The sequence below is a fragment of the Salvelinus alpinus genome, chromosome 23 (assembly GCF_045679555.1).
Source record: "Salvelinus alpinus chromosome 23, SLU_Salpinus.1, whole genome shotgun sequence".
Classification (NCBI taxonomy): domain Eukaryota; kingdom Metazoa; phylum Chordata; class Actinopteri; order Salmoniformes; family Salmonidae; genus Salvelinus; species Salvelinus alpinus.
Genome location: NC_092108.1, coordinates 2,223,920 through 2,250,078, shown reverse-complemented (window position 1 = coordinate 2,250,078; position 26,159 = coordinate 2,223,920). Strand labels below are relative to the sequence as shown.

At 44.1% G+C, this 26,159-nt stretch overlaps 1 protein-coding gene across 2 annotated transcripts in view; it reads left to right on the top strand.

Annotated features, from left to right (window-relative positions):
- LOC139550053 (kinesin-associated protein 3-like) overlaps window positions 1–26,159 on the top strand; it is a 73,091-nt gene that overhangs the window by 1,593 nt on the left and 45,339 nt on the right. The window contains exons 3-7 of one of the 2 annotated variants that reach the window (XM_071360637.1): window positions 2,316–2,467; window positions 3,128–3,177; window positions 9,491–9,632; window positions 9,739–9,838; window positions 24,437–24,561. In XM_071360637.1, coding sequence (XP_071216738.1) covers window positions 2,316–2,467; window positions 3,128–3,177; window positions 9,491–9,632; window positions 9,739–9,838; window positions 24,437–24,561 — 569 coding nt within the window. Of the gene's footprint in view, window positions 1–2,315; window positions 2,468–3,124; window positions 3,178–9,490; window positions 9,633–9,738; window positions 9,839–24,436; window positions 24,562–26,159 lie in introns of both variants that reach the window. The other variant, XM_071360636.1, reaches the window with a different exon arrangement.

The window sequence follows — 26,159 nt, the reverse complement described above, 5'->3', positions numbered from 1 at the left end:
TATTCTCCCCTATTCTATTCTCCTCTATTCTATTATCCTCTATTCTATTCTCCTCTATTCTATTCTCCTCTATTTCTATTCTCCCCTATTCTATTCTATTCTCCTCTATTCTATTCTCCCCTATTCTATTCTCCTCTATTCTATTCTATTCTCCTCTATTTCTATTCTCCCCAATTCTATTCTATTCTATTCTCCTCTATTCTATTCTCCTCTATTCTATTCTCCCCTATTCTATTCTATTCTCCTCTATTCTATTCTCCCCTATTCTATTCTCCCCTATTCTATTCTATTCTCCTCTATTCTATTCTCCCCTATTCTATTCTCCTCTATTCTATTCTCCTCTATTCTATTCTCCTCTATTCTATTCTCCCCTATTTCTATTCTCCTCTATTCTATTCTCCCCTATTCTATTCTATTCTCCTCTATTTCTATTCTCCTCTATTTCTATTCTCCCCTATTCTATTCTATTCTCCTCTATTCTATTCTATTCTCCTCTATTCTATTCTATTCTCCCCTATTTCTATTCTCCTCTATTCTATTCTTCCCTATTCTATTCTCCTCTATTCTATTCTCCTCTATTCTATTCTATTCTCCTCTATTTCTATTCTCCCCTATTCTATTCTATTCTCCTCTATTCTATTCTATTCTCCTCTATTTCTATTCTCCCCAATGCTATTCTATTCTATTCTCCTCTATTCTATTCTCCTCTATTCTATTCTATTCTCCTCTATTTCTATTCTCCCCTATTCTATTCTATTCTCCTCTATTCTATTATATTCTCCTCTATTTCTATTCTCCCCAATGCTATTCTATTCTATTCTCCTCTATTCTATTCTATTCTCCTCTATTCTATTCTCCCCTATTCTATTCTCCCCTATTCTATTCTATTCTCCCCTATTCTATTCTCCTCTATTCTATTCTCCTCTATTCTATTCTCCTCTATTCTATTCTCCCCTATTTCTATTCTCCTCTATTCTATTCTCCCCTATTTCTATTCTATTCTATTCTCCTCTATTCTATTCTCCTCTATTTCTATTCTCCTCTATTTCTATTCTCCCCTATTCTATTCTCCTCTATTCTATTCTCCCCTATTCTATTCTCCTCTATTCTATTCTATTCTCCTCTATTTCTATTCTCCCCTATTCTATTCTATTCTCCTCTATTCTATTCTATTCTCCTCTATTCTATTCTCCTCTATTCTATTATCCTCTATTCTATTCTCCTCTATTCTATTCTATTCTCCCCTAGTTTATTCTATTCTCCACTATTTATAATCTCCTCTATTGTATTCACATCTATTCTATTCCATTACCCTCTATTCTATTCTATTATCCTCTTCTATTCTACTATCCTCTATTCTATTCTATTACCCTCTATTCTATTCCCCTCTATTCCATTACCCTCTATTCTATTATCCTCTATTCTATTCTATTATCATCTATTCTATTCTATTACCCTCTATTCTATTCTATTATCCTCTATTCTATTCTCTTATCCTCTATTCTATTCTATTCTCCTCTATTCTATTCCCCTCTATTCCATTATCCTCTATTCTATTCCCCTCTATTCTATTCCCCTCTATTCCATTCTATTACCCTCTATTCTATTATATTACCCTCTATTCTATTCTATTACCCTCTATGATATTCTATTACCCTCTATTCTATTCCCCTGTTCTATTCAATTCCATTACCCTCTAGTATATTTCCCTCTGTTCTATTCCCCTATATTCCATTCCCCTCTATTCTATTCCCTTGTATTATATTTCATTACCCTGTATTATATTCCCCTCTATTCTACTCCCTTGTATTATATTTCATTACCCTGTATTATATTCCCCTCTATTCTATTTCATTACCCTGTATTATATTCCTCTATTCTATTCCATTATCCTCTATTCTATTCTATTACCCTCTATTCTATTCCATTGCCCTCTGTTCTATTCCATTCCCCTCTGTTCTATTCCCCTATGTTCTATTCTATTCCATTACCCTCTAGTATATTCCCCTATATTCTATTCCCTTGTATTATATTCCATTACCCTGTATTATATTCCCCTCTATTCTATTCCCTTGTATTATATTCCATTACCCTGTATTATATTCCCCTATATTCTATTCCCTTGTATTATATTCCATTACCCTCTAGTATATTCCCCTATATTCCATTCCCCTCTATTCTATTCCCTTGTATTATATTCCATTACCCTGTATTATATTCCCCTCTATTCTATTCCATTCCCCTCTATTCCATTCCCCTCGATTATATTGCCCTCGATTATATTCTACTGTACTGTCTCACTCCCTCCCTGTCAGTATTCGTCTGAAGAGCCTGAATACGAACACAGACATTGCAGCGCTGGCACGTAAGGTGGTTGAGGAGTGTAAACTCATCCATCCCTCCAAGCTGTCGGAGGTGGAGCAGCTGCTCTTCTATCTACAGAACCGCAAGAAGGCCAGCGGGAAAGGTGAGCAGTGAGCATCAACTGTCCCCTCTGAAACACATACCACAGATAACTATAGTACAACTCCATAGTTTATGAAACAGTTGGAGTTATTGTGTCATTCCAGGTCTATCCTATAACAGTGTAGTTCTATGTTAACCAGTGATGCATTCCACTGTAAGGTCTATCCTATAACAGTGTAGTTCTATGTTAACCAGTGATGCATTCCACTGTAAGGTCTATGCTATAACAGTGTAGTTCTATGTTAACCAGTGAATCGTTCCACTGTAAGGTCTATGCTATAACAGTGTAGTTCTATGTTAACCAGTGATGCATTCCACTGTACGGTCTATGCTATAACAGTTTAGTTCTATGTTAACCAGTGATGCATTCCACTGTAAGGTCTATGCTATAACAGTTTAGTTCTATGTTAACCAGTGAATCATTCCACTGTACGGTCTATGCTATAACAGTTTAGTTCTATGTTAACCAGTGAATCATTCCACTGTAAGGTCTATGCTATAACAGTGTAGTTCTATGTTAACCAGTGATGCATTCCACTGTAAGGTCTATGCTATAACAGTTTAGTTCTATGTTAACCAGTGAATCATTCCACTGTAAGGTCTATGCTATAACAGTTTAGTTCTATGTTAACCAGTGAATCATTCCATTTCTCTGCAGCAGAGAAGAGAGTGGTGAAACCAAGAGACCTAACTCCATTTGAAGGAATGGAGGTGAGTAAGGGGAACTCTGCAGTCACTGCTACTACTGCTTTAATAACCAACCATGCTAATAATATACATTTTACTAGATAGATGAGGAGGATAACATCAACACGGTGTCTCTCTGTTCTAGATAGATGAGGAGGCTAACATCAACATGGTGTCTCTCTGTTCTAGATAGATGAGGAGGCTAACATCAACATGGTGTCTCTCTGTTCTAGATAGATGAGGAGGCTAACATCAACAATGTGTCTCTCTGCTCTAGATAGATGAGGAGGCTAACATCAACATGGTCTCTCTGCTCTAGATAGATGAGGAGGCTAACATCAACAATGTGTCTCTCTGCTCTAGATAGATGAGGAGGCTAACATCAACATGGTGTCTCTCTGCTCTAGATAGATGAGGAGGCTAACATCAACATGGTGTCTCTCTGTTCTAGATAGATGAGGAGGCTAACATCAACATGGTGTCTCTCTGTTCTAGATAGATGAGGAGGCTAACATCAACATGGTGTCTCTGCTCTAGATAGATGAGGAGGCTAACATCAACATGGTGTCTCTCTGTTCTAGATAGATGAGGAGGCTAACATCAACAATGTGTCTCTCTGCTCTAGATAGATGAGGAGGCTAACATCAACATGGTCTCTCTGCTCTAGATAGATGAGGAGGCTAACATCAACATGGTCTCTCTGCTCTAGATAGATGAGGAGGCTAACATCAACAATGTGTCTCTCTGCTCTAGATAGATGAGGAGGCTAACATCAACATGGTGTCTCTCTGTTCTAGATAGATGAGGAGGCTAACATCAACAATGTGTCTCTCTGCTCTAGATAGATGAGGAGGCTAACATCAACATGGTGTCTCTCTGTTCTAGATAGATGAGGAGGCTAACGTCAACATGGTGTCTCTCTGCTCTAGATAGATGAGGAGGCTAACATCAACATGGTGTCTCTCTGCTCTAGATAGATGAGGAGGCTAACATCAACAATGTGTCTCTCTGCTCTAGATAGATGAGGAGGCTAACATCAACATGGTGTCTCTCTGTTCTAGATAGATGAGGAGGCTAACATCAACAATGTGTCTCTCTGCTCTAGATAGATGAGGAGGCTAACATCAACATGGTGTCTCTCTGTTCTAGATAGATGAGGAGGCTAACGTCAACATGGTGTCTCTCTGCTCTAGATAGATGAGGAGGCTAACATCAACATGGTGTCTCTCTGCTCTAGATAGATGAGGAGGCTAACATCAACATGGTGTCTCTCTGTTCTAGATAGATGATGAGGCTAACATCAACATGGTGTCTCTCTGCTCTCTCCTTAAGAATCCAAGATGGCGTAGCAGTCGGACGTGTGTTTGTATTGTCCTGTATTGTCCTGTCGCGTGTAAATAGTAAATAGTCTTCGTATTTTTCGTATACATTTCGTATATATTTTAATTTCACTTTCCATCTAGGAACTGAATATACATTCCTACATTCCGCCTCACCCAATGTGGTACGGACCTGCTATTTTTTTTATACTTTAGAACCGTAACCCCAAGCAGAAGCTAGCCAGATAACTAGCTAGTAGTCAGTTAGCCACTGCTGCGGTCTTCACCCTCAACTCGGACACAGCCAGCTTCAATACCGGGCCAATACCTGCCAGTCTGCAAGCGCGATATCAACCCAGAGCATATAGGACTGCTTTTTCTCTACCACATCACCGGATTCCTGACGCAAGCTCTGGACAATTACACCGTATCATCACAGCTAGCTAGCTGCAACCGAGTGGCTACTACTGGCTAACACCTCTGTCCCGAAGCAAGCACCAGTTAGCCTTGAGCTAGCCTCGAGCTAGGCCCATCTGCCGGCTAGCTGAAGAGGTCTACCAGCGAATTCTTGGGCTACAATACCAGCTACAAGCTAATTTAGCCATTTTTTTTTGCCGCTGCTAGTAGCTTTTACCTTCTGCACAGACACCAGCCCTGTTATTAGCCTGGATATTACTCACCAATTTACCAGCATCGGACTGTCTCTCGACAACAACGCCGGATTCCTGCCGTAATCCCTGAGCCACTGCTTCTGATCCTCACAGCTAGCTTGCGGCTAGCGCAGCTAGCGCCACTGCCACGAAGCTAGCACCAGTTAGCAAATACAATTCTACAATTCACAACCTCTCTTTCGCCATCGCCATCTGGCTTGGATTCTCTGTCGACACAACCACGTCTGAGCAGACCCCCTCCGTCTGAGCAGACCACCCCCCGGGCTACTAACTTTAAACGCCGCGTGCTAGCTTAGTGGAGGCCTCCTCTGCTCCATCTACGGCTGCCCCCTGGACACTATGATCACTTGGCTACATAGCTGATGCATGCTTGACTGTCCATTAATTCACGGTACTCCATTCTGTTTATTTGTGTTTTATCTGTCGGCTCTGTGCTTTAACTCAGGATCTGTGTGTAGTTAATCCGACCCTCTCTGCCTAGTCGTCGCCATTTTTACCTGTTGTTGCTGTGTTAGACTAGCACCCTGTTATTGCTGCTGTTATCTTACCTGTTGTTTTAGCTAGCTCTCCCAATCAAGACCTGCAATCACTTTATGCCTTATTGTATGTCTCTCTCAAATATCAATATGCCTTGCATACTGTTGTTCAGGCTAGTTTTCATTATCATTGTTTTGGTTTGCAATGGACCCTGTAGTTCCACTCTCCGTACCTCTGATACCCCCTTTGTCCCACCCCCCACACATGCGGTGACCTCACCCATTGAGACCAGCATGTCCAGAGATACAACCTCTCTTATCATCACCCAGTGCCTGGGCTTGCCTCCGCTGTACCCGCGCCCCTCCATACCCCTGTCTGCACATTATGCCCAGAATCTATTCTACCACGCCCATAAATCTGCTCCTTTTATTCTTTGTCCCCAACGCTCTAGGCGACCAGTTTTGATAGCCTTTAGCCGCACCCTCATCCTACTACTCCTCTGTTCCTCGGGTGATGTGGAGGTAAACCCAGGCCCTGCATGTCCCCAGTCACCCTCATTTGTTGACTTCTGCGATCGAAAAAGCCTTGGCCTCATGCATGTCAACATCAGAAGCCTCCTCCCTAAGTTTGCCTTACTCACCGCTTTAGCACACTCTGCCAATCCTGATGTCCTTGCCGTGTCCGAATCCTGGCTTAGGAAGGCCACCAAAAATTCTGAGATTTCCATACCCAACTATAACACTTTCCGTCAAGATAGAACTGCCAAAGGGTGAGGAGTTGCAATCTACTGCAGAGATAGCCTGCAAAGTTCTGTCATACTTTCCAGGTCTATGCCCAAACAGTTCGAACTTCTAATTTTAAAAATTAATCTCTCCAGAAATAAGTCTCTCACTGTTGCCGCCTGCTACCGACCCCCCTCAGCTCCCAGCTGTGCCCTGGACACCATCTGTGAATTGATCGCTCCCCATCTAGCTTCAGAGTTTGTTCTGTTAGGTGACCTAAACTGGGATATGCTTAACACCCCGGCAGTCCTACAATCCAAGCTTGATGCCCTCAATCTCACACAAATCATCAAGGAACCCACCAGGTACAACCCTAAATCCGTAAACATGGGCACCCTAATAGACATTATCCTGACCAACCTGCCCTCCAAATACACCTCTGCTGTCTTCAATCAAGATCTCAGCGATCACTGCCTTATTGCCTGTATCCGCCACGGGTCCGCGGTCAAACGACCACCCCTCATCACTGTCAAACGCTCCCTAAAACACTTCTGCGAGCAGGCCTTTCTAATCGACCTGGCCCGGGTACCCTGGAAGGATATTGACCTCATCCCGTCAGTTGAGGATGCCTGGTCATTCTTTAAATGTTACTTCCTCACCATATTAGACAAGCATGCTCCGTTCAAAAAATGCAGAACCAAGAACAGATATAGCCCTTGGTTCACTCCAGACCTGACTGCCCTCGACCAGCACAAAAACATCCTGTGGCGAACTGCAATAGCATCGAAGAGCCCCCGCGATATGCAACTGTTCAGGGAAGTCAGGAACCAATACACGCAGTCAGTCAGGAAAGCAAAGGCCAGCTTTTTCAAGCAGAAATTCGCATCCTGTAGCTCTAACTCCAAAAAGTTCTGGGATACTGTAAAGTCCATGGAGAACAAGAGCACCTCCTCCCAGCTGCCCACTGCACTGAGGCTAGGTAACACGGTCACCACCGATAAATCCGTGATAATCGAAGACTTCAACAAGCATTTCTCAATGGCTGGCCATGCCTTCCTCCTGGCGACTCCAACCTTGGCCAACAGCCCCGCCCCCCCCGCTGCTACTCGCCCAAGCCTCCCCAGCTTCTCCTTTACCCAAATCCAGATAGCAGATGTTCTGAAAGAGCTGGAAAACCTGGACCCATACAAATCAGCTGGGCTTGACAATCTGGACCCCCTATTTCTGAAACTGTCCGCCGCCATTGTCGCACCCCCTATTACCAGCCTGTTCAACCTCTCCTTCGTATCATCTGAGATCCCCAAGGATTGGAAAGCTGCCGCGGTCATCCCCCTCTTCAAAGGGGGAGACACCCTGGACCCAAACTGTTACAGACCTATATCCATCCTGCCCTGCCTATCTAAGGTCTTCGAAAGCCAAGTCAACAAACAGATCACTGACCATCTCGAATCCCACCGTACCTTCTCCGCTGTGCAATCCGGTTTCCGAGCCGGTCACGGGTGCACCTCAGCCACGCTCAAGGTACTAAACGACATCATAACCGCCATCGATAAAAGACATTACTGTGCAGCCGTCTTCATCGACCTGGCCAAGGCTTTCGACTCTGTCAATCACCATATTCTTATCGGCAGACTCAGTAGCCTCGGTTTTTCTAATGACTGCCTTGCCTGGTTCACCAACTACTTTGCAGACAGAGTTCAGTGTGTCAAATCGGAGGGCATGTTGTCCGGTCCTCTGGCAGTCTCTATGGGGGTACCACAGGGTTCAATTCTCGGGCCGACTCTTTTCTCTGTATACATCAATGATGTTGCTCTTGCTGCGGGCGATTCCCTGATCCACCTCTACGCAGACGACACCATTCTATATACTTCCGGCCCTTCCTTGGACACTGTGCTATCTAACCTCCAAACGAGCTTCAATGCCATACAACACTCCTTCCGTGGCCTCCAACTGCTCTTAAACGCTAGTAAAACCAAATGCATGCTTTTCAACCGTTCGCTGCCTGCACCCGCACGCCCGACTAGCATCACCACCCTGGACGGTTCCGACCTAGAATATGTGGACATCTATAAGTACCTAGGTGTCTGGCTAGACTGCAAACTCTCCTTCCAGACTCATATCAAACATCTCCAATCCAAAATCAAATCAAGAATCGGCTTTCTATTCCGCAACAAAGCCTCCTTCACTCACGCCGCCAAACTTACCCTAGTAAAACTGACTATCCTACCGATCCTCGACTTCGGCGATGTCATCTACAAAATAGCTTCCAACACTCTACTCAGCAAACTGGATGCAGTTTATCACAGTGCCATTCGTTTTGTTACTAAAGCACCTTATACGACCCACCACTGCGACCTGTATGCCCTAGTCGGCTGGCCCTCGCTACATGTTCGTCGTCAGACCCACTGGCTCCAGGTCATCTACAAGGCTATGCTAGGTAAAGTGCCGCCTTATCTCAGTTCACTGGTCACGATGGCTACACCCACCCGCAGCACGCGCTCCAGCAGGTGTATCTCACTGATCATCCCTAAAGCTAAAACCTCATTTGGACGCCTTTCCTTCCAGTTCTCTGCTGCCTGCGACTGGAACGAATTGCAAAAATCTCTGAAGTTGGAGACTTTTATCTCCCTCAACAACTTTAAAAATCTGCTATCCGAGCAGCTAACCGATCGCTGCAGCTGTACATAGTCCATCTGTAAACTACCCACCCAATTTACCTACCTCACCCCCCATACTGCTTTTATTTATTTACTTTTCTGCTCTTTTGCACACCAGTATCTCTTCTTGCACATGATCATATGATGATTTATCACTCCAGTGTTAATCTGCTAAATTGTAATTATTCGATTTATTGCCTACCTCATGCCTTTTGCACACATTGTATATAGATTCTCTTTTTTTCTACCATGTTATTGACTTGTTTATTGTTTACTCCATGTGTAACTCTGTGTTGTCTGTTCACACTGCTATGCTTTATCTTGGCCAGGTCGCAGTTGCAAATGAGAACTTGTTCTCAACTAGCCTACCTGGTTAAATAAAGGTGAAATAAAAAAATAAAAAAAAATAGATGAGGAGGCTAACATCAACACGGTGTCTCTCTGTTCTAGATAGATGAGGCTAACGTCAACATGGTGTCTCTCTGTTCTAGATAGATGAGGAGGCTAACATCAACAAGGTGGAAGAGTATGTAGAGCTGCTGTATGAAGGTATGGAGGAGAAGGTGAAAGGGGCCACACTCATCCTACACCTGGCCAGGAACCCTGACAACCTGGACGAACTACTACAGAATGGTAAGGAGAGGGGGAGAGACATTGCATAACATTGCATTAAAGTGTAAACCATCAGGACCGTGGCCCTGCTCTGGTCCGTATGTCTCAGGTTCTGTCTGTCCTGTAGAAACGGCTCTGGGAGCCCTGGCCAGAGTGCTGCGGGAGGACTGGAAGCAGAGTGTTGAGCTTGCCACCACCATCATCTATGTTTTCTTCTGCTTCTCCAGGTAAATACTAGAGGGGCGGGGCGGGGAGGGAGAAGAGGTAGGAGAGGGGCGGGGCGGGGAGGGAGAAGAGGTAGGAGAGGGGAGGGGCGGGAGAAGAGGTAGGAGAGGGGCGGGGCGGGGAGGGAGAAGAGGTAGGAGAGGGGAGAGACAGATTTGGGACAGACCACTTCTGTCCTGTTGACTCGTAACCCACCGGGTTGCTAGCTGGCCTTTCTAACTGCTAGTCTACCTGCCGACCCCATTTGCTACTTTATAAGACGGCTGTACCCAGAAGGCCTTTGGCTCTTCTGTTGTTCCATTCAGTGGTAGTGGAGTGTAAACGCTACATTTCTATTCAGGCTTATTGAAGACTGCCACCTGCTGTTCATCTGATGTACTGGATATATAATACAGTTGAAGTCTCCTTCTCTACTAGAGGAACACTTCTAATGAATACAAGTTTATTATTTTATTCAGAATAAATACAAACAAACTGTCTGCGTTGTCGTTATCCTGCTGTTGAATTCATCTGGTTCAGAACAGAAAATGTGGCGATTGTCTAGAATAAACCACCGGAACTAGAATAAACCACCGGAACTAGAATAAACCACCGGAACTAGAATAAACCACCAAAACTATAATAAACCACCGGAACTAGAATAAACCACCGGAACTAGAATAAACCACCGGAACTATAATAAACCACCAAAACTATAATAAACCACCGGAACTAGAATAAACCACCGGAACTAGAATAAACCACCGGAACTAGAATAAACCAACGGAACTAGAATAAACCACCGGAACTAGAATAAACCACCGGAACTAGAATAAACCACCGGAACTAAAATAAACCACCGGAACTAGAATAAACCACCGGAACTAGAATAAACCACCGGAACTAGAATAAACCACCGGAACTAGAATAAACCACCGGAACTAGAATAAACCACCGGAACTAGAATAAACCACCGGAACTAGAATATACCACCGGAACTAGAATAAACCACCAAAACTAGAATAAACCACCAAAACGCTCCAAACATTTTCTCAGAAAGCAGCGATTAAGTTACCGGCTACATCGGACCGCTGTCACGGGACCATTAAAGGATGAAAATAACCGGATTCTGATGTGAAAACTGAGAGTTGTTGTCTCTGAGTCAAATCAAATCAGCTAATATCTCGAAGTGCTGTACAAAAACCCAGCCTAAAACCCCAAACAGCAAGCAATGCAGGTGTAGAAGCACGGCGGCTAGGAAAAACTCCCTAGAAAGGCCAAAACCTAGGAAGAAACCTAGAGAGGAACCAGGCTATGAGGGGTGGCCAGTCCTCTTCTGGCTGTGCCGGGTGGAGATTATAACAGAACATGGCCAAGATGTTCAAATGTTCATAAATGACCAGCATGATCAAATAATAATAATCACAGTAGTTGTCGAGGGTGCAACAAGTCAGCACCTCAGGAGTAAATGTCAGTTAGCTTTTCATAGCCGATCTTTAAGAGTATCTCTACCGCTCCTGCTGTCTCTAGAGTTGAAAACAGCAGGTCTGGGACAGGTAGCACGTCCGGTGGACAGGTCAGGGTTCCATAGCCGCAGGCAGAACAGTTGAAACTGGAGCAGCAGCACGGCCAGGTGGACTGGGGACAGCAAGGAGTCATCATGCCAGGTATCCTTTTAAGCTTGGAAAAGAGGCCCTTAAATCCAGACTTGGACCACACATCCACTCCACTGAATAGCAGGCTAGTGATTGCTTTGCAATACTTGCAGTTAGCCACGGATTCCTTCCAAGCCACTCATTGTTGAATTTGCAATGTTTATGGCCGATGAGCAGCGATACCATAATTTTCCTTCATAATTTCTCGTCATATGACAAGGATTGAAAAGGATTTTGCCAGTTGATTGTCGACTTGATTCATGATGATGACTGCTTGTCTAGCTTGATGTTGACAGTCCAATCAAAGGTACTGTAGATTTGACGTCTTTAATCTGTGGCCAATGACCTTGAGCCTTCTTGGATGGGCACTTCTAATGTAACTCTATGGCAGCACCCAAGGGGGCTTGAACTGCCTAGCTCTCCCTGTAGATGTTGAGGTGACGTAGTGTCCCCATGAGTGACAGAACACTGAGCCAATCACGGCGCAACTAGAGAACATTACCAACCCCTGCGCTCTGTATTTTCCGCTGGCTGGCCCGCCCACCACAGAGTTGAGGTGGGCTGAAACACCTGTGTTTTGGAGCTGCCTTATTCAAGAACGCAAAAAAGAGACCATGTTTGTATGCGACTTTATTAACTTAATGAAATATATATATATTTTTTTTACATAGTTTGCAAACTGATCTGTGACACGTATTAATGCCAAAATAACATGTCCCACCTGCCATGAATGACAGGTCACCACTGATTATACAGGAAGTCTCACCACTGATTATACAGGAAGTCTCACCACTGATTATACAGGAAGTCTCACCACTGATTATACAGGAAGTCTCACCACTGATTATACAGGAAGTCTCACCACTGATTATACAGGAAGTCTCACCACTGATTATACAGGAAGTCTCACCACTGACTATACAGGAAGTCTCACCACTGATTATACAGGAAGTCTCACCACTGACTATACAGGAAGTCTCACCACTGATTACACAGGAAGTCTCACCACTGATTATACAGGAAGTCTCACCACTGATTATACAGGAAGTCTCACCACTGATTATACAGGAAGTCTCACCACTGATTATACAGGAAGTCTCACTACTGACTATACAGGAAGTCTCACCACTGATTACACAGGAAGTCTCACCACTGATTACACAGGAAGTCTCACCACTGATTACACAGGAAGTCTCACCACTGATTATACAGGAAGTCTCACCACTAATTACACAGGAAGTCTCACCACTGATTATACAGGAAGTCTCACCACTGATTATACAGGAAGTCTCACCACTGATTATACAGGAAGTCTCACCACTGATTATACAGGAAGTCTCACCACTGATTATACAGGAAATATCACCACTGATTATACAGGAAATATCACCACTGATTATACAGGAAATATCACCACTGATTACACAGGAAATATCACCACTGATTATACAGGAAGTCTCACCACTGATTATACAGGAAGTCTCACCACTGATTATACAGGAAATATCACCACTGATTATACAGGAAATATCACCACTGATTATACAGGAAATATCACCACTGACTATACAGGAAATATCACCACTGATTATACAGGAAGTCTCACCACTGATTATACAGGAAATATCACCACTGATTATACAGGAAGTCTCACCACTGATTATACAGGAAATATCACCACTGATTATACAGGAAGTCTCACCACTGATTACACAGGAAGTCTCACCACTGATTATACAGGAAATATCACCACTGATTATACAGGAAGTCTCACCACTGATTATACAGGAAATATCACCACTGATTATACAGGAAGTCTCACCACTGATTACACAGGAAGTCTCACCACTGATTACACAGGAAGTCTCACCACTGATTATACAGGAAGTCTCACCACTGATTATACAGGAAGTCTCACCACTGATTACACAGGAAGTCTCACCACTGATTATACAGGAAGTCTCACCACTGATTACACAGGAAGTCTCACCACTGATTATACAGGAAATATCACCACTGATTATACAGGAAGTCTCACCACTGATTATACAGGAAGTCTCACCACTGATTATACAGGAAGTCTCACCACTGACTATACAGGAAATATCACCACTGATTATACAGGAAGTCTCACCACTGACTATACAGGAAGTCTCACCACTGATTACACAGGAAGTCTCACCACTGATTATACAGGAAGTCTCACCACTGGTTATACAGGAAGTCTCACCACTGATTATACAGGAAGTCTCACCACTGATTACACAGGAAGTCTCACCACTGATTATACAGGAAGTCTCACCACTGATTATACAGGAAGTCTCACCACTGACTATACAGGACATATCACCACTGATTATACAGGAAGTCTCACCACTGATTATACAGGAAGTCTCACCACTGATTATACAGGAACTCTCACCACTGATTATACAGGAAGTCTCACCACTGACTATACAGGAAGTCTCACCACTGATTACACAGGAAGTCTCACCACTGATTATACAGGAAGTCTCACCACTGATTACACAGGAAGTCTCACCACTGATTATACAGGAAGTCTCACCACTGATTATACAGGAAGTCTCACCACTGACTATACAGGAAGTCTCACCACTGATTACACAGGAAGTCTCACCACTGATTATACAGGAAGTCTCACCACTGATTACACAGGAAGTCTCACCACTGATTATACAGGAAGTCTCACCACTGATTACACAGGAAGTCTCACCACTGATTATACAGGAAGTCTCACCACTGATTATACAGGAAGTCTCACCACTGACTATACAGGAAGTCTCACCACTGATTACACAGGAAGTCTCACCACTGATTATACAGGAAGTCTCACCACTGATTACACAGGAAGTCTCACCACTGACTATACAGGAAGTCTCACCACTGATTACACAGGAAGTCTCACCACTGATTATACAGGAAGTCTCACCACTGATTATACAGGAAGTCTCACCACTGACTATACAGGAAGTCTCACCACTGATTACACAGGAAGTCTCACCACTGATTATACAGGAAATAGAGTGCCATCTGGGTAGTAGTGGTCCTCCAGTATTTTAATTGCTTGTCCCCTGTTTTGTCCCCACTTTCTCCCAGTTCCATGGCCTACAGTTGACCTATACTATGTAACCCTACCATATATCAGTGTTCACCCTGTAACCCTATCTAGTATATTTAGTCTAGTATATCAGTATTAATCCTCTAACCCTATAGTATATTTAGTCTAGTATATCAGTATTAATCCTTTAACCCTATAGTATATTTAGTCTAGTATATCAGTATTAATCCTTTAACCCTATAGTATATTTAGTCTAGTATATCAGTATTAATCCTCTAACCCTATAGTATATTTAGTCTAGTATATCAGTATTAATCCTGTAACCCTATAGTATATTTAGTCTAGTATATCAGTTTTCACCCTGTAACCCTATAGTATATTTAGTCTAGTATATCAGTATTCACCCTGTAACCCTATAGTATATTTAGTCTAGTATATCAGTATTCATCCTCTAACCCTATAGTATATTTAGTCTAGTATATCAGTATTAATCCTCTAACCCTATAGTATATTTAGTCTAGTATATCAGTTTTCACCCTGTAACCCTATAGTATATTTAGTCTAGTATATCAGTATTCACCCTGTAACCCTATAGTATATTTAGTCTAGTATATCAGTATTCACCCTGTAACCCTATAGTATATTTAGTCTAGTATATCAGTATTCACCCTGTAACCCTATAGTATATTTAGTCTAGTATATCAGTATTAATCCTCTAACCCTATAGTATATTTAGTCTAGTATATCAGTATTAATCCTGTAACCCTATAGTATATTTAGTCTAGTATATCAGTTTTCACCCTGTAACCCTATAGTATATTTAGTCTAGTATATCAGTATTCACCCTGTAACCCTATAGTATATTTAGTCTAGTATATCAGTATTCACCCTGTAACCCTATAGTATATTTAGTCTAGTATATCAGTATTAATCCTCTAACCCTATAGTATATTTAGTCTAGTATATCAGTATTAATCCTGTAACCCTATAGTATATTTAGTCTAGTATATCAGTTTTCACCCTGTAACCCTATAGTATATTTAGTCTAGTATATCAGTATTCACCCTGTAACCCTATAGTATATTTAGTCTAGTATATCAGTATTCACCCTGTAACCCTATAGTATATTTAGTCTAGTATATCAGTATTAATCCTCTAACCCTATAGTATATTTAGTCTAGTATATCAGTATTAATCCTGTAACCCTATAGTATATTTAGTCTAGTATATCAGTTTTCACCCTGTAACCCTATAGTATATTTAGTCTAGTATATCAGTATTCACCCTGTAACCCTATAGTATATTTAGTCTAGTATATCAGTATTAATCCTAAGCCTTCTATCTCCATGTAGTTTCTCCCAGTTCCATGGCCTACAGTCCTCTAACCCTAAACCTTCTATCTCCGTGTAGTTTCTCCCAGTTCCATGGGCTACAGTCCTCTAACCCTAAGCCTTCTATCTCCATGTAGTTTCTCCCAGTTCCATGGGCTACAGTCCTCTAACCCTAAACCTTCTATCTCCATGTAGTTTCTCCCAGTTCCATGGGCTACAGTCCTCTAACCCTAAACCTTCTATCTCCGTGTAGTTTCTCCCAGTTCCATGGCCTACAGTCCTCTAACCCTAAACCTTCTATCTCCATGTAGTTTCTCCCAGTTCCATGGGCTACAGTCCTCTAACCCTAAACCTTCTATCTCCATGTAGTTTCTCCCAGTTCCATGGGCTACAGTCCTCTAACCCTAAACCTTCTATCTCCGTGTAGTTTCTCCCAGTTCCATGGGCTACAGTCCTCTAACCCTAAGCCTTCTATCTCCGTGTAGTTTCTCCCAGTTCCATGGGCTACAGTCCTCTAACCCTAAACCTTCTATCTCCATGTAGTTTCTCCCAGTTCCATGGGCTACAGTCCTCTAACCCTAAGCCTTCTATCTCCGTGTAGTTTCTCCCAGTTCCATGGGCTACAGTCCTCTAACCCTAAACCTTCTATCTCCATGTAGTTTCTCCCAGTTCCATGGCCTACAGTCCTCTAACCCTAAACCTTCTATCTCCATGTAGTTTCTCCCAGTTCCATGGGCTACAGTCCTCTAACCCTAAACCTTCTATCTCCATGTAGTTTCTCCCAGTTCCATGGGCTACAGTCCTCTAACCCTAAACCTTCTATCTCCATGTAGTTTCTCCCAGTTCCATGGGCTACAGTCCTCTAACCCTAAACCTTCTATCTCCATGTAGTTTCTCCCAGTTCCATGGCGTACAGTCCTCTAACCCTAAACCTTCTATCTCCATGTAGTTTCTCCCAGTTCCATGGGCTACAGTCCTCTAACCCTAAACCTTCTATCTCCATGTAGTTTCTCCCAGTTCCATGGCCTACAGTCCTCTAACCCTAAACCTTCTATCTCCATGTAGTTTCTCCCAGTTCCATGGCCTACAGTTCTCTAACCCTAAACCTTCTATCTCCATGTAGTTTCTCCCAGTTCCATGGCCTACAGTCCTCTAACCCTAAACCTTCTATCTCCATGTAGTTTCTCCCAGTTCCATGGGCCTACAGTCCTCTAACCCTAAACCTTCTATCTCCGTGTAGTTTCTCCCAGTTCCATGGCCTACAGTTGACCTATACTATGTAACCCTACCGTATATCAGTGTTCACCCTGTAACCCTATCTAGTATATTTAGTCTAGTATATCAGTATTAATCCTCTAACCCTATAGTATATTTAGTCTAGTATATCAGTATTAATCCTTTAACCCTATAGTATATTTAGTCTAGTATATCAGTATTAATCCTTTAACCCTATAGTATATTTAGTCTAGTATATCAGTATTAATCCTCTAACCCTATAGTATATTTAGTCTAGTATATCAGTATTAATCCTGTAACCCTATAGTATATTTAGTCTAGTATATCAGTTTTCACCCTGTAACCCTATAGTATATTTAGTCTAGTATATCAGTATTCACCCTGTAACCCTATAGTATATTTAGTCTAGTATATCAGTATTCATCCTCTAACCCTATAGTATATTTAGTCTAGTATATCAGTATTAATCCTCTAACCCTATAGTATATTTAGTCTAGTATATCAGTTTTCACCCTGTAACCCTATAGTATATTTAGTCTAGTATATCAGTATTCACCCTGTAACCCTATAGTATATTTAGTCTAGTATATCAGTATTCACCCTGTAACCCTATAGTATATTTAGTCTAGTATATCAGTATTCACCCTGTAACCCTATAGTATATTTAGTCTAGTATATCAGTATTAATCCTCTAACCCTATAGTATATTTAGTCTAGTATATCAGTATTAATCCTGTAACCCTATAGTATATTTAGTCTAGTATATCAGTTTTCACCCTGTAACCCTATAGTATATTTAGTCTAGTATATCAGTATTCACCCTGTAACCCTATAGTATATTTAGTCTAGTATATCAGTATTCACCCTGTAACCCTATAGTATATTTAGTCTAGTATATCAGTATTAATCCTCTAACCCTATAGTATATTTAGTCTAGTATATCAGTATTAATCCTGTAACCCTATAGTATATTTAGTCTAGTATATCAGTTTTCACCCTGTAACCCTATAGTATATTTAGTCTAGTATATCAGTATTCACCCTGTAACCCTATAGTATATTTAGTCTAGTATATCAGTATTAATCCTAAGCCTTCTATCTCCATGTAGTTTCTCCCAGTTCCATGGCCTACAGTCCTCTAACCCTAAACCTTCTATCTCCGTGTAGTTTCTCCCAGTTCCATGGGCTACAGTCCTCTAACCCTAAGCCTTCTATCTCCATGTAGTTTCTCCCAGTTCCATGGGCTACAGTCCTCTAACCCTAAACCTTCTATCTCCATGTAGTTTCTCCCAGTTCCATGGGCTACAGTCCTCTAACCCTAAACCTTCTATCTCCGTGTAGTTTCTCCCAGTTCCATGGCCTACAGTCCTCTAACCCTAAACCTTCTATCTCCATGTAGTTTCTCCCAGTTCCATGGGCTACAGTCCTCTAACCCTAAACCTTCTATCTCCATGTAGTTTCTCCCAGTTCCATGGGCTACAGTCCTCTAACCCTAAACCTTCTATCTCCGTGTAGTTTCTCCCAGTTCCATGGGCTACAGTCCTCTAACCCTAAGCCTTCTATCTCCGTGTAGTTTCTCCCAGTTCCATGGGCTACAGTCCTCTAACCCTAAACCTTCTATCTCCATGTAGTTTCTCCCAGTTCCATGGGCTACAGTCCTCTAACCCTAAGCCTTCTATCTCCGTGTAGTTTCTCCCAGTTCCATGGGCTACAGTCCTCTAACCCTAAACCTTCTATCTCCATGTAGTTTCTCCCAGTTCCATGGCCTACAGTCCTCTAACCCTAAACCTTCTATCTCCATGTAGTTTCTCCCAGTTCCATGGGCTACAGTCCTCTAACCCTAAACCTTCTATCTCCATGTAGTTTCTCCCAGTTCCATGGGCTACAGTCCTCTAACCCTAAACCTTCTATCTCCATGTAGTTTCTCCCAGTTCCATGGCGTACAGTCCTCTAACCCTAAACCTTCTATCTCCATGTAGTTTCTCCCAGTTCCATGGGCTACAGTCCTCTAACCCTAAACCTTCTATCTCCATGTAGTTTCTCCCAGTTCCATGGCCTACAGTCCTCTAACCCTAAACCTTCTATCTCCATGTAGTTTCTCCCAGTTCCATGGCCTACAGTTCTCTAACCCTAAACCTTCTATCTCCATGTAGTTTCTCCCAGTTCCATGGCCTACAGTCCTCTAACCCTAAACCTTCTATCTCCATGTAGTTTCTCCCAGTTCCATGGGCCTACAGTCCTCTAACCCTAAACCTTCTATCTCCGTGTAGTTTCTCCCAGTTCCATGGGCCTACAGTCCTCTAACCCTAAACCTTCTATCTCCGTGTAGTTTCTCCCAGTTCCATGGCCTACAGTCCTCTAACCCTAAACCTTCTATCTCCGTGTAGTTTCTCCCAGTTCCATGGGCTACAGTCCTCTAACCCTAAACCTTCTATCTCCATGTAGTTTCTCCCAGTTCCATGGGCTACAGTCCTCTAACCCTAAACCTTCTATCTCCATGTAGTTTCTCCCAGTTCCATGGCCTACAGTCCTCTAACCCTAAACCTTCTATCTCCATGTAGTTTCTCCCAGTTCCATGGCCTACAGTCCTCTAACCCTAAACCTTCTATCTCCATGTAGTTTCTCCCAGTTCCATGGCCTACAGTCCTCTAACCCTAAACCTTCTATCTCCGTGTAGTTTCTCCCAGTTCCATGGCCTACAGTCCTCTAACCCTAAACCTTCTATCTCCATGTAGTTTCTCCCAGTTCCATGGCCTACAGTCCTCTAACCCTAAACCTTCTATCTCCATGTAGTTTCTCCCAGTTCCATGGGCTACAGTCCTCTAACCCTAAACCTTCTATCTCCATGTAGTTTCTCCCAGTTCCATGGGCTACAGTCCTCTAACCCTAAACCTTCTATCTCCGTGTAGTTTCTCCCAGTTCCATGGGCTACAGTCCTCTAACCCTAAGCCTTCTATCTCCGTGTAGTTTCTCCCAGTTCCATGGGCTACAGTCCTCTAACCCTAAACCTTCTATCTCCATGTAGTTTCTCCCAGTTCCATGGGCTACAGTCCTCTAACCCTAAACCTTCTATCTCCATGTAGTTTCTCCCAGTTCCATGGGCTACAGTCCTCTAACCCTAAACCTTCTATCTCCATGTAGTTTCTCCCAGTTCCATGGCGTACAGTCCTCTAACCCTAAACCTTCTATCTCCATGTAGTTTCTCCCAGTTCCATGGGCTACAGTCCTCTAACCCTAAACCTTCTATCTCCATGTAGTTTCTCCCAGTTCCATGGCCTACAGTCCTCTAACCCTAAACCTTCTATCTCCATGTAGTTTCTCCCAGTTCCATGGCCTACAGTTCTCTAACCCTAAACCTTCTATCTCCATGTAGTTTCTCCCAGTTCCATGGCCTACAGTCCTCTAACCCTAAACCTTCTATCTCCATGTAGTTTCTCCCAGTTCCATGGGCCTACAGTCCTCTAACCCTAAACCTTCTATCTCCGTGTAGTTTCTCCCAGTTCCATGGGCCTACAGTCCTCTAACCCTAAACCTTCTATCTCCGTGTAGTTTCTCCCAGTTCCATGGCCTACAGTCCTCTAACCCTAAACCTTCTATCTCCGTGTAGTTTCTCCCAGTTCCATGGGCTACAGTCCTCTAACCCTAAACCTTCTATCTCCATGTAGTTTCTCCCAGTTCCATGGGCTACAGTCCTCTAACCCTAAACCTTCTATCTCCATGTAGTTTCTCCCAGTTCCATGGCCTACAGTCCTCTAACCCTAAACCTTCTATCTCCATGTAGTTTCTCCCAGTTCCATGGCCTACAGTCCTCTAACCCTAAACCTTCTATCTCCATGTAGTTTCTCCCAGTTCCATGGCCTACAGTCCTCTAACCCTAAACCTTCTATCTCCGTGTAGTTTCTCCCAGTTCCATGGCCTACAGTCCTCTAACCCTAAACCTTCTATCTCCATGTAGTTTCTCCCAGTTCCATGGCCTACAGTCCTCTAACCCTAAACCTTCTATCTCCATGTAGTTTCTCCCAGTTCCATGGGCTACAGTCCTCTAACCCTAAACCTTCTATCTCCATGTAGTTTCTCCCAGTTCCATGGGCTACAGTCCTCTAACCCTAAACCTTCTATCTCCGTGTAGTTTCTCCCAGTTCCATGGGCTACAGTCCTCTAACCCTAAGCCTTCTATCTCCGTGTAGTTTCTCCCAGTTCCATGGGCTACAGTCCTCTAACCCTAAACCTTCTATCTCCATGTAGTTTCTCCCAGTTCCATGGGCTACAGTCCTCTAACCCTAAACCTTCTATCTCCATGTAGTTTCTCCCAGTTCCATGGGCTACAGTCCTCTAACCCTAAACCTTCTATCTCCATGTAGTTTCTCCCAGTTCCATGGCGTACAGTCCTCTAACCCTAAACCTTCTATCTCCATGTAGTTTCTCCCAGTTCCATGGGCTACAGTCCTCTAACCCTAAACCTTCTATCTCCATGTAGTTTCTCCCAGTTCCATGGCCTACAGTCCTCTAACCCTAAACCTTCTATCTCCATGTAGTTTCTCCCAGTTCCATGGCCTACAGTTCTCTAACCCTAAACCTTCTATCTCCATGTAGTTTCTCCCAGTTCCATGGCCTACAGTCCTCTAACCCTAAACCTTCTATCTCCATGTAGTTTCTCCCAGTTCCATGGGCCTACAGTCCTCTAACCCTAAACCTTCTATCTCCGTGTAGTTTCTCCCAGTTCCATGGGCCTACAGTCCTCTAACCCTAAACCTTCTATCTCCGTGTAGTTTCTCCCAGTTCCATGGCCTACAGTCCTCTAACCCTAAACCTTCTATCTCCGTGTAGTTTCTCCCAGTTCCATGGGCTACAGTCCTCTAACCCTAAACCTTCTATCTCCATGTAGTTTCTCCCAGTTCCATGGGCTACAGTCCTCTAACCCTAAACCTTCTATCTCCATGTAGTTTCTCCCAGTTCCATGGCCTACAGTCCTCTAACCCTAAACCTTCTATCTCCATGTAGTTTCTCCCAGTTCCATGGCCTACAGTCCTCTAACCCTAAACCTTCTATCTCCATGTAGTTTCTCCCAGTTCCATGGCCTACAGTCCTCTAACCCTAAACCTTCTATCTCCGTGTAGTTTCTCCCAGTTCCATGGCCTACAGTCCTCTAACCCTAAACCTTCTATCTCCATGTAGTTTCTCCCAGTTCCATGGCCTACAGTCCTCTAACCCTAAACCTTCTATCTCCATGTAGTTTCTCCCAGTTCCATGGGCTACAGTCCTCTAACCCTAAACCTTCTATCTCCATGTAGTTTCTCCCAGTTCCATGGGCTACAGTCCTCTAACCCTAAACCTTCTATCTCCGTGTAGTTTCTCCCAGTTCCATGGGCTACAGTCCTCTAACCCTAAGCCTTCTATCTCCGTGTAGTTTCTCCCAGTTCCATGGGCTACAGTCCTCTAACCCTAAACCTTCTATCTCCATGTAGTTTCTCCCAGTTCCATGGGCTACAGTCCTCTAACCCTAAACCTTCTATCTCCATGTAGTTTCTCCCAGTTCCATGGGCTACAGTCCTCTAACCCTAAACCTTCTATCTCCATGTAGTTTCTCCCAGTTCCATGGCGTACAGTCCTCTAACCCTAAACCTTCTATCTCCATGTAGTTTCTCCCAGTTCCATGGGCTACAGTCCTCTAACCCTAAACCTTCTATCTCCATGTAGTTTCTCCCAGTTCCATGGCCTACAGTCCTCTAACCCTAAACCTTCTATCTCCATGTAGTTTCTCCCAGTTCCATGGCCTACAGTTCTCTAACCCTAAACCTTCTATCTCCATGTAGTTTCTCCCAGTTCCATGGCCTACAGTCCTCTAACCCTAAACCTTCTATCTCCATCTAGTTTCTCCCAGTTCCATGGGCTACAGTCCTCTAACCCTAAACCTTCTATCTCCATGTAGTTTCTCCCAGTTCCATGGGCTACAGTCCTCTAACCCTAAACCTTCTATCTCCATGTAGTTTCTCCCAGTTCCATGGGCTACAGTCCTCTAACCCTAAACCTTCTATCTCCGTGTAGTTTCTCCCAGTTCCATGGGCTACAGTCCTCTAACCCTAAGCCTTCTATCTCCGTGTAGTTTCTCCCAGTTCCATGGGCTACAGTCCTCTAACCCTAAACCTTCTATCTCCATGTAGTTTCTCCCAGTTCCATGGGCTACAGTCCTCTAACCCTAAACCTTCTATCTCCGTGTAGTTTCTCCCAGTTCCATGGGCTACAGTCCTCTAACCCTAAACCTTCTATCTCCATGTAGTTTCTCCCAGTTCCATGGGCTACAGTCCTCTAACCCTAAACCTTCTATCTCCATGTAGTTTCTCCCAGTTCCATGGCCTACAGTCCTCTAACCCTAAACCTTCTATCTCCATGTAGTTTCTCCCAGTTCCATGGCCTACAGTCCTCTAACCCTAAACCTTCTATCTCCATCTAGTTTCTCCCAGTTCCATGGGCTACAGTCCTCTAACCCTAAACCTTCTATCTCCATGTAGTTTCTCCCAGTTCCATGGGCTACAGTCCTCTAACCCTAAACCTTCTATCTCCATGTAGTTTCTCCCAGTTCCATGGGCTACAGTCCTCTAACCCTAAACCTTCTATCTCCGTGTAGTTTCTCCCAGTTCCATGGGCTACAGTCCTCTAACCCTAAGCCTTCTATCTCCGTGTAGTTTCTCCCAGTTCCATGGGCTACAGTCCTCTAACCCTAAACCTTCTATCTCCATGTAGTTTCTCCCAGTTCCATGGGCTACAGTCCTCTAACCCTAAACCTTCTATCTCCGTGTAGTTTCTCCCAGTTCCATGGGCTACAGTTCTCTAACCCTAAACCTTCTATCTCCATGTAGTTTCTCCCAGTTCCATGGGCTACAGTCCTCTAACCCTAAACCTTCTATCTCCATGTAGTTTCTCCCAGTTCCATGGGCTACAGTCCTCTAACCCTAAACCTTCTATCTCCATGTAGTTTCTCCCAGTTCCATGGGCTACAGTCCTCTAACCCTAAACCTTCTATCTCCATGTAGTTTCTCCCAGTTCCATGGGCTACAGTCCTCTAACCCTAAACCTTCTATCTCCGTGTAGTTTCTCCCAGTTCCATGGGCTACAGTCCTCTAACCCTAAACCTTCTATCTCCATGTAGTTTCTCCCAGTTCCATGGGCTACAGTCCTCTAACCCTAAACCTTCTATCTCCATGTAGTTTCTCCCAGTTCCATGGGCTACAGTCCTCTAACCCTAAACCTTCTATCTCCGTGTAGTTTCTCCCAGTTCCATGGGCTACAGTCCTCTAACCCTAAACCTTCTATCTCCATGTAGTTTCTCCCAGTTCCATGGGCTGGTGACCCACTATAAAATCGGAGCTCTGTGTATGAATGTCATCGAACACGAGCTGAAGAGATACGACCTCTGGCAGGACGAACTGCAGAAGAAGACCAAGACATATATCCTTCACTTCAGGATCTGGGTTAGGATCTGGGTTAGGGTCTGGGTTAGGGTCTGGGTTAGGGTCTGGGTTAGGGTCTGGGTTAGGGTCTGGGTTAGGATCTGGGTCTGGGTTAGGGTCTGGGTTAGGGTCTGGGTTAGGGTCTGGGTTAGGATCTGGGTTAGGGTCTGGGTTAGGGTCTGGGTTAGGGTCTGGGTTAGGGTCTGGGTTAGGGTCTGGGTCTGGGTTAGGGTCTGGGTTAGGGTCTGGGTTAGGGTCTGGGTTAGGGTCTGGGTTAGGGTCTGGGTTAGGGTCTGGGTTAGGATCTGGGTCTGGGTTAGGGTCTGGGTTAGGGTCTGGGTTAGGGTCTGGGTTAGGGTCTGGGTTAGGATCTGGGTTAGGGTCTGGGTTAGGGTCTGGGTTAGGGTCTGGGTTAGGGTCTGGGTTAGGATCTGGGTCTGGGTCTGGGTTAGGGTCTGGGTTAGGGTCTGGGTTAGGGTCTGGGTTAGGGTCTGGGTTAGGATCTGGGTTAGGGTCTGGGTTAGGGTCTGGGTTAGGGTCTGGGTTAGGGTCTGGGTTAGGGTCTGGGTCTGGGTTAGGGTCTGGGTTAGGGTCTGGGTTTAGGGTCTGGGTCTGGGTTAGGGTCTGGGTTAGGGTCTGGGTTAGGGTCTGGGTTAGGGTCTGGGTTAGGATCTGGGTTAGGGTCTGGGTTAGGGTCTGGGTTAGGATCTGGGTTAGGGTCTGGGTTAGGGTCTGGGTTAGGTTCTGGGTTTAGGATCTGGGTTAGGGTCTGGGTCTGGGTCTGGGTTAGGGTCTGGGTCTGGGTTAGGGTCTGGGTTAGGGTCTGGGTTAGGGTCTGGGTTAGGGTCTGGGTTAGGGTCTGGGTTAGGATCTGGGTTAGGGTCTGGGTTAGGTTCTGGGTTAGGTTCTGGGTTAGGTTCTGGGTTTAGGATCTGGGTTAGGGTCTGGGTCTGGGTCTGGGTTAGGGTCTGGGTCTGGGTCTGGGTTAGGGTCTGGGTTAGGGTCTGGGTTAGGGTCTGGGTTAGGGTCTGGGTTAGGGTCTGGGTTAGGGTCTGGGTTTAGGATCTGGGTTAGGGTCTGGGTTAGGGTCTGGTTTAGGATCTGGGTTAGGGTCTGGGTTAGGATCTGGGTTAGGGTCTGGGTTAGGGTCTGGGTTAGGGTCTGGGTTAGGGTCTGGTTTAGGGTTTATGGTCTGAGTTAGGGTTTATGGTCTGAGTTAGGGTTTATGGTCTGAGTTAGGGTGTATGGTCTGAGTTAGGGTTTATGGTCTGAGTTAGGGTTTATGGTCTGAGTTAGGGTTTATGGTCTGAGTTAGGGTTTATGGTCTGAGTTAGGGTTTATGGTCTGAGTTAGGGTTTATGGTCTGAGTTAGGGTGTATGGTCTGAGTTAGGGTTTATGGTCTGAGTTAGGGTTTATGGTCTGAGTTAGGGTTTGGGTTAAGGTCTGGGTTAAGGTTTATGGTCTGAGTTAGGGTTTATGGTCTGGGTTAAGGTTTATGGTCTGAGTTAGGGTTTATGGTCTGGGTTAGGGTTTATGGTCTGGGTTATGGTCTGGGTTAAGGTCTGGGTTAAGGTCTGGGTCTGGGTTAGGGTCTG